Here is a 9,818-nt window from a genome sequence, read left to right as displayed (position 1 = left end):
ATTTAATGTAATACTTTTTTCTATGAGTTAAAAGAAGTTTATTCTAGAGATGGTTGGAGTTGGCTAGTCAATAACCGAAAAAATCAAAAAATCGAACCAAACCGACGGTTATTTTATTTTTGTGGTTTGATTTGGTTTTAGAAATTAAAAAATCGACTAAATTGATTTTGGTTATGATTTTAACACTAACCGATCCAAACCGACCCATGAACACCCCTAGCGAGGACTACTAAAATTCCACATTCTCTCTTATATATAGTAGTAAAGTAAAGTGTATATATATATCAATAAAATCATTTGAAAAAATGTTATTATCTATAGTTTTGATTCGTTTTTTAAATAATAGCTAGCTAGATTCTCCATTACTCAACATAAAAAATTATTTCTTTGATTCATATGATTTTTCTCTTTATTTGTAAGTTTGAATTTCTTACTTTCTCCAAAACATATATAACGATGAATCATGTAGTAGTTAGTTTTTTTTTTTTTTGGATTTTTAAATAAAATTATTTGAGTAAATTGGTAGAAAAAGTAAAATAAAAACGATGAAAAACTTGTGTAGAAACAACAAAATATTATACACAAAATTTTGTAATTTATTTTTTGATCTCATCTAAAAATTTAAACTTCATATGATAAATTTCATATTCATTCGCATTAAAATCTAACCTATCTCGTTATACAAATACCTTATATTTTATATAAAAAAAAGTAAAGTAATATATATATATAAAGTGATAATCAAAGAATTTTAGGAGTAATTTTGTCATTTTATAGTTTATCTCAAGGATAAATTGTGTTGGGATTGTTATCCCATCACATATGTGGGATAACTTATCCCGATACTATTTATTAGTTCCGAAATAAGTTATCCCGAATATTGACAACCAAATAATACATCAAAAAATTTATCCTAATTTTATCTCAGGATTATATGTTTTAGTAACTCACATCAAACGACACCTTAATGTTTTAGGAAACCCTACTCAGAGTAGATATGTTGACCCTTTTGAACCCGGGTTGGGCCGGGACGGTAGGATAAAGTAGATGTTTTAATTTTGTTGTGTTTTTCAATGGGTTGGTCCATTTATGTTCAGATTTTATTTGAATTTTGATTAATAAAATTTTAAATTAAATAAAATAAAAAACTACTATAAATGCCCTCACCTTCCTATTTGTTTCTTTTTCCAAATGGTCCATTTCTCCGTTCAGTTTGCGATCAGTTTTTCGTTAAACCCCAATCAATTTCACTGAAAATTAAACAAGCACATAAAACCCAAAAAGGAAAAAGAAAAACAAATCTTACCCCAATCAATTTCACTGAAAATTAAACAAGCACATAAAACCCAAAAAGGAAAAAGAAAAACAAATCTTACACCAACTTCTCATATAACATTTGTATATAAAGAGATCATTTGAGGAAAATGGGTCAGGCATTTCGTCGAGCAACTGGAAGGATCGGAAGTTCTACTGTCGATGCAGCGTCATCCCAACTAAAGAAGCCCATTGACCGGAGACTCCCGCCGGTGAATAAAACTCCTGCCGATAATGTTGCTCCAGTTTCCGGTATGCCCTTTGGAATTTCTAGTTCTATAATATCAAATTCATATGTTTCAATTTAGGAACTTGGGTCTTATCATGCTGCAGCTGCTTTAAATTTGTTGCATTTCACAAACATTTTTTACTATGTCCAAATGGGTTGGCAGTCTTGAAATAAATTTTACATTTTAAAAACTACTACACTTTAATTTCAACTTTTGGTAGCAAAATATATTTTAAAAAAATGGCACCCGAGTTGTGTATAAGATCAATGAAGCGGGAACCATGAGGTCTCGGGTTAAAAACACTAGGTGATTTCTTCTTCCCATCTAAGCCAAAGGGGAGAGTTAGCCCGCTACATGGGCGATAGCAGGTATCCGTGGATTTAGACGAGGTGTGCACAAGTGGTCCGGACACTACGGTTATCCAAAAAATATATCATTTTAATTACAACGAAAGAAAAAAATGTTTCTCTCCAAAAAGTGGTCATTCTTTTCTAGATGAAGTACATTACATCTCTGGCAAATGATTGAGTTAGGAACTGAAACTGAAGGGAAAACATGAGACTAACCGGGGGAGGACAATAGGGTGTAAGCTTGTTAATCAATTTAACTACTATACGAGTTCTCACGATCATTTTCGTTCCATTTGTACTGGTTCATTTTGTAATCATAAATTTAGTAGTTTTATGCTTGCTTTCAACGTACTGCAAGTTTACGAAACACTGCCATAAAAAGGAAATTTAGAATAATTAATGTGTGGTTGTCCCTTTTCTTTAGTTTCTATTAGAAGGGAATCTGCAAAAACTGGGTTTGTTATATGAATTGTTAATCACAGGTATTGAATTATACTACCTTTTGATGTTGAGAAGATGACATTGAAAAAATATGGTAGTAGCTGGAGTAAATGTTTCTCGTTTAGGAAGCCAATGTTCTTATCAAATTCTTATGCTCACTTGTTGATTCAGTTGTAATTTTCTCAAAAACATGATTAGTGCATCAATATTCATCAAACCGATCGACTATGCATCTATACCAAAATAGTTGGGGCCATTTATATGAATCTTTTATACATCATAATTTGACCACAAAATTTTTCTTTAAAAGTTGTATAGGTTAGCTTAAAAGCACCTTGACTATTCCATAAATACCTACAATCTCTCGCTAGCATAGGTACCAGGTAACTTTGTGCGCTAAGGCTTACAACAACAATGATATACCTAGTGCTATCCCACAAGTGGGGTTTGGGAGGGTACTGTATACACTGTGCCAGAGCCACAATCTTCATTTAGGGTGTCAGTTGACACTCTTTAAGCATGTGGCTATTCCACTGTGTGTACGCAGACCTTACCCCTACCTTGAAAGGTAGAGAGGTTGTTTATGATATACTTTGGCTCAAGGAAAAGCATATCAAAGCAGCTCGAAAAAACAAACACGGAAGTGAAGAAGCAAAAATAAAGTACTAATAGCATGACAAAACATTAAAAAACAAAAAAGGAACAGTAATTACAACAAAATAATACTATAATTGAAGTACAAGAAACAACATATAGTAACATAAATTGAAGATCAAGAAACTACAGGAGTACTACTGCAAGAAGTGAAGAAGCCAAAACAAACTACTAATAGCACGACAAAACATTCAAAAACAAAAAAGGAACAACAATTACAACAAAATAATACTATAATTGAAGTACAAGAAACAACATATAGTAACATAAATTGAAGATCAAGCAACTACAAGAGTACTATTGCAACTATTAGTATGAAAGGGCTAGTGAGACAATGTTCAACTACCTACTAGCCTTCTACGCTAGTATGTATCCTCCTCCTATCTTAGGTCATGTCCTCAGTAAGCTCAAGTTGTGTCATGTGCAATCAAATCACCTCTCCCCAATACTTCTTCGACCTACCTCTACTTTTCTTGAAACCATACATGGTTAACCTCTCACACTTCCACTCTGGGGCATCTGTGAATCTCTTCTTCACGTGTCCGATCATCTTACCCTCGCTTTCCGCATCTTGTCCTCCATTGAAGCCACTCATACCTTGTCTTGAATATCTTCATTTCTAATCCTATCTCTCCCGGTGAGCCCATATGTTCATCTCGGCATCCTCATTTCCACAACTTCCATCTTCTGAATGTGAGAGTTCTTGTCTAGCCAACACTCCGTTCGATACAAAATAGTTTGCCTAACCACCAGTCTGTAGAACTTGTCTTTAAGTTTTGATGGCACCTTCTTATCGCACAAGACTCTGAATGCAAGCCTCCATTTCGTCCACCCTGCACCAATGTGAATACTATGTGTGACATCATCGTCAGTCACCCTACTACTTTGTGTAATAGCTTCAAGATACTTGAAATCCTCATCTTTTTTTTTAGGATGGTATAGGTATCAAGCCTCACTTCCATACCAGCCTCATGTGTTTTGTAACTAAACTTGTACTTCAAGTATTCGATCTTGGTCCTGCTCAACATGAACCCTTTAGACTCCTGAGTTTGTTTGTAGACCTCCGGCTTAGTTAACTCCTTTGTGAGCCTCGTCGATCAGAATTATGTCATATGCAAATAACATACACCATGACATCTCACCTTAGATTTGTTGCATCAATTCATCCATCACGTAGGCAAATAAAAATGGGCTAAGTGTGTTGATCCCTGGTGCAACCCCATCATACTTGGGAAGTGCTCTAAGTTTGCTCCACTTTCCTTGCTTGGTTTTTGACTCCGGCATACATGTCCTTAATCGATATGCCGCAGGTACGTCTCTAACCACTGGGTATCTCTATGGAACCTCCCTTGAGACTATCGTATGCCTTTTCTAGGTTGATGAATACCATATGTATATCCGTCTTCCTCTCCATGTACTCCTCCACTCACTCCTTACGAGATGAATGGCTTTTGCAGTTGAACGCCCTAACATAAATCTGAGCTGGTTCTTGAAAATAGACATGCCTCTCCGTGCTCTCATCTCCACCACCCTCTTCCAAACTTTCAAGGTGTGGCTTAGCTGCTTTATACCCCTATAATTGGTGCAATTTTAAATGTCACCCTTGTTTATGTACAACCAAACCATTAAACTCCACCTCGGTTCTTCAGGCATTTTGGCCATCTAAAAAACGACTTTAAACAACCCAGTCAGCCACTCCAAATCCGTTGCTCTCTTCCAAAGTTCCACCTAGTTTTTTTTTTGGTCTGCTAGGATTCGAACCTTGGTCTTCAAGTTTCACACCCACTTCTTGACCACTATTTATCATAATTTGATTGCAAACTTATTGGACCTTCCGCATTTGTCTAGTTTGTGACATGCAACATGGGGCAGTGATAATTGGAGCTTGATTATTTAATTAATAATCCCGTGAATTTGGTCAGGATAAGTAGAATTGGTATGTAGCTGACCCGACTCCAGGCCTTGTCGTAATGGGCATCCCAAGTCCAACCAGGACCGGGGACCGCCCCCGTTACCCAACCCAACGACCTATATCCAATCTTAGATGGGCTAAATTTTGATCATATAACAAGATAGCGTTATTGTTCTTATTAAGACTCTAAGATAGGGTCACGACCGTGACCGACCCAACCGAGTCCGACAGTACCGCACCAACTGCCTAACCATACCAAACTGAACCATAAACCGTAAACCAAAGGGAACATCAAAATAAAATATGAAAATCAATCCCAAAATGTAGTATGACGGAACAGTAAGAAATTATGTCTGATGATGCCAACCTCAATATCAATACCAATGCTAAGGCTGACACCTCTACCGATCTAGCCCATACCACCCCCCAGAAGTACCACAAAGCCTTTATCCGAAAGAGTAAACAAATCCGGTTGGGACATGCCCCCAACCATCGCCAAAACCAGTATCCAAAATAAAAGAAAAGTGTCTAAACAAGTCTATAGCATGAAATGATGCCTTCTGAATAGATGTAAGCTCACTACTTCAGTCCAAATGCCGATACCGAATCCGCGTGCTAAACAGGAGGAGTAGAATGGTCGGTTCCTGCATAGCATGGGTATACAACCTCTAGTAGACGGGGTTAGCGAGTGACCGCTAGCATGAATCTCAGGTTGAGGATAAAATAATGTCAGTTATAAAACCAAGTAAAACCATCCATAATGCATACAACCATACATATTTGAGTGCTGGGAAAGGGAACCGGATTTAGCATGCATTTAAAACCTTTATCTGGGCAGTGTAGCTTTGCCATCCTAATAACCCACGGGCCATATAGGTTCAGCTCCCCCTGCTGAAAGCCCCAGTGCGTAGCCACACGAACGGGAAATATCCTATGGGATGACTAGTACATCCCTCAATATAAAATGTGACATAAGCACATGGTTATCAAGACCCCTCATATCAGCAACTACGAGTTTTTGGTTTTGGTCCCCCCGTGACCGCCACCTTCCACGGCTTAGCTACACACCCCGCCATTAATGCCCAATTAGAACCATCTTCAAATAATTCATTTACCATTTATTAACCAAGGCCAATATTGGTGGTATCGTCATATCACCCCATTACTTGCAAGTAATATCCATAGCCAAACCATTTAGGTTAAGGGGACCTTAGGTGCCCTTCCTTTTACCATGTTAAATCCACTTGGGAGACTTCCATATTCTCTACAAGCATAACCATTTAGCTTTTAGTCTTTTCAAACCATTTAAACCATGCATAAATTCTTTATCCAGTTTAAAACATGCAAGAGTTCCATTAAAAGAAGTCAATGCAATGAACATATCTTTATAAACATTTTATCAAACACCTTGGGGGCATAATATAACCAAAACCAATTCCAAAAACCATTAAACCATTACCATGCAATCCAATTGTCTAAATCCACCATTATGCATATAAAAGCATAATTAAAACCATAGGAAACCATAACCAAACATACAATATCAAAACCCCCAAATAATATTTGAAAACCATAATCATTATAGTGAAACCATGAAATCAATCATATAAACCATGCCTTTAGTTGAAATTACAATGAAGGAAGAGAATCATGCCTTATACCGAAGAATTGACGGAAAGAAATCACCAAAGCAAGCCCCAAAGCAATCCGTAAGATGAATCCCAGCCTTCTTGCCCTAAAAGCTCTTAAGAGAATTATGAGATGTTTTGGAATAGTTTCTAAGTGTTTATGAATAGAGTAATAGGGTAAATAACCTCCTAAGTGTATTAGAAGTCGTAGATCCTAGTTAGGGTAAGTAGGGAAATGTCCAGAATACCCCCACTTAAATCCCTTTTAAAACTCGTCATAGGGATACGATTGATCCATACGAGTCGTACCCTCCTATACGATCGGTATCCACCACTCGTATCTAAGCCTCAACCCTTGATCAAACACTGTCCAGTATATGACTCATCCAATCAAGTCGTAACCACAACATACGATTCGTATCCTGGCAGAATGATATACCAGGAGAATCAACACTGTCAACCATACGAGTCCTTGATACAACTCGTACCAAACCCTACGACTCATACCCTTAAGTCGTACCCATTCCAGTGACCAAAATCATCCCACCAACTAACACTGGTCAGTATACGACAGGACTATACCATTCGTACCCCAGCATACGGCTCGTACCCATGAGTCGTGTTGGGTCCGGAGAACGGATTTCCAGGAAATTTTCTAAGGGTCAAAATCTAGGATGTTTTAGTCTCCCCCACTAGGAACATTTGTCCTCGAATGACGGACAAGGTAGGGGTAACCACACACAAGAGTCATTTGCATTATCAAACATCCCTTCAACAAAGAGGCAAAGATGTTAATTTTTCCTTTTTACAAGCTCAGAAAATAAAGATGTGTTCAAGACACATACCTTCCACACGAATCCCAGGAGCAGAAAACAAATGCGGATACTTGGACTTCATGTCCTCTTCCGTTTTTCAAGTAGCTTCTTCCACCTTATGGTTCTACCATATAACCTTAACCGAAGCCACTTCCTTGATCTGCAACCGACGAACTTGCCTATCTAATATCTCAACCGGGACCTCTTCATAAGACTGAGAATCTGAAATACCCAATCCTTCCAAAGGAACAACCGAAGAAGGATCACCAAGACACTTCCTCAACATAGAAACATGAAAGACCGGATGAACCAAACTTAAACTAGATGGCAACTCCAACTCATAAGCAACATTGCCAACTCTCCGCAAAATCATATAAGGACCAATGAACCGAGGACTGAGTTTCCCTTTTTTGCCAAACCGCAACACTCCTTGAGTCGATGGCCTACCTAGCCACACTTGTAGCACTTGTCCCTTCCTTCCTCGCAATAACCCCGATGAGGACGACCACAGAACGACAAGGAGGACACGAAGAAACCGACTGACCTCTGCTCGCCTGAGATTGGGCAACCTGTGCTCGAGAATTGTCACCCCCTGATGACGCCTGTCTCCCGACTGATAAGGATCACTAGCAGACAAGGAGCCCAAACTCCCCTTCTTTTTTTGCCACTTGCCACTTCCTCTACCACCCTGAGACTGAGCACCTCCCTGATCAGAAAACTTGCTCCTCTTTCCCTGCCTATCCCTAAACAGCGCCTGCTTCCTCTTTTCATCCTTAACCTACTGCATGTGAACAGTCAACCTCAAGATGTCCATATCTGTAATCAGCAAGGCAGTCTTGCTCTCCAGAATCAAATCTCTATTCAACCCAGAAGCGAACTTCCTCATTCTCGACCTCATATCAGCCACCAAATCAGGAGCATACCTTGATAGTTGATGGAACTTCAAAGCATATTCTTTTACTGGCATCCTCCCCTGCCCGAGGTTTACAAACTCCTCTATCTTAGCTTCCCTCAACTCTTGAGGAAAGAACCGATCCATGAAGGCCTTAGAAAAGGCCTCCACAACCCATCCTCTTCCATATCACCTCTATCCCTGTCCCACTCCTCATACCACTGATAAGCAACATCTTTGAGCTGATAAGCTGCAAAGTTAACCCCCTCTACATTAGTAGCCTGCATCACCCGAAAGATCTTTTCCATCTCATCCAAGAAGCCCCGTAGATCCTCCTCCATTTTCACTTTGAGTAGAAGTTCGAGGATCCATCTTCATAAATTGATCAACCCTTGTGGCCTCAACAGACAAAGCACCAGTCGCACCCCACTCAGCCTGAGCAGCAATCAGTTAGGCAATAACATGAATATATTGACGAAATTCTGCGTTCGTCACGTTGCCCTGAGGGACTTGAGGAAAACTAGCCGGAATTGGAGGAACTCCAACACCATCAGGAATAGGACCATGAGATCGAAGATGTACTCCAAGCGTAGGACGTACCCTTTAGCATTATCCCCAGATGGGACGAAAGAATTTTCTTGAGTTCTAGATCTAGGAAGCATGATCTGAAAAACGAACAAACAAGGATTAGAGGAGATTCCAAGATTGAGAACTCAAGCTTAAAGATAGAATACCAAGAAAGTGAAACATTCCTAAATGTCTTACAGCCTCTCTCTTATGAGTGTGGCGCGTTTCACACCTATAAAAGAGACTTTACTCAACACGGCTTTGTGGACTTCCCAGTTGACCATGAGCCTAGGCTCTGATACTAACTTGATACGACCCGACCTCGGGTCTTGTCGTAATGGGCATCCCAAGTCTAACCAAGACTGGGGATTTCTGCTGTTACCCAACCCACCCACCTATATCCAGCCTTAGACGGGCTGAATTTCGAACATATAACTAAATAGCGTTATTGTTTTCATTAAGACTTTGGGATACCGTGACTGACCCAATCGACTCCGATCGTACTGTACCAACCGCCCAACCATACCAAACTGAACCATAAACCGTAAACCAAATGGAACACCAAAACAAAATATGAAAATCAATCCCAAAATGTAGTATGACGGAACAATGATAAATTATGTTCGATGATGCCAGCCTCAATATCAATACCAATGCTAAGGTTGACACCTCTACCGATCTTGCCCATATCAACCCCCAGAAGTACCACAAAACCTCTATCCGAAAGAGTAAACAAATTCGGTTGGAACATGTCCCCAACCATGGCCAAAATCAATATCCAAAATAAAAGAAAAGTGTCTAAACAAATCCATAACATGAAATGATGTCTTTCGAAAGGATGAAAGCTCACCACTTCAGTCCAAATGTCGATACCGAATCCGCATACTAAACAGGAGGAGTAGAATGGTCCGTTCCTGCATAGCGCGGGTATACAGCCGCCAGTAGACGAGGTTAGCGATTGACCGCTAGCATGAATCTCAGGATAAGGATAAAATAATGCCAGTTATAAAATCAA

At 39.1% G+C, this 9,818-nt stretch overlaps 1 protein-coding gene across 1 annotated transcript in view; it reads left to right on the top strand.

The window, feature by feature from the left end:
* Positions 1-1,148: 1,148 nt before the first annotated feature.
* The window catches only part of LOC107842790, a gene marked incomplete in the record, with an annotated part of 12,701 nt that continues 4,031 nt past the window's right edge, over positions 1,149-9,818 (top strand). Inside the window, 2 exon segments of the mRNA XM_047408291.1 lie at positions 1,149-1,269; positions 1,340-1,566. Coding sequence (XP_047264247.1) covers positions 1,425-1,566 — 142 coding nt within the window.

Source organism: Capsicum annuum, chromosome 1 (assembly GCF_002878395.1).
Source record: "Capsicum annuum cultivar UCD-10X-F1 chromosome 1, UCD10Xv1.1, whole genome shotgun sequence".
NCBI classification, from domain to species: domain Eukaryota; kingdom Viridiplantae; phylum Streptophyta; class Magnoliopsida; order Solanales; family Solanaceae; genus Capsicum; species Capsicum annuum.
The sequence above is the reverse complement of the archived record's forward strand: the minus strand, read 5'-3'. Positions and strand labels throughout refer to the sequence as shown.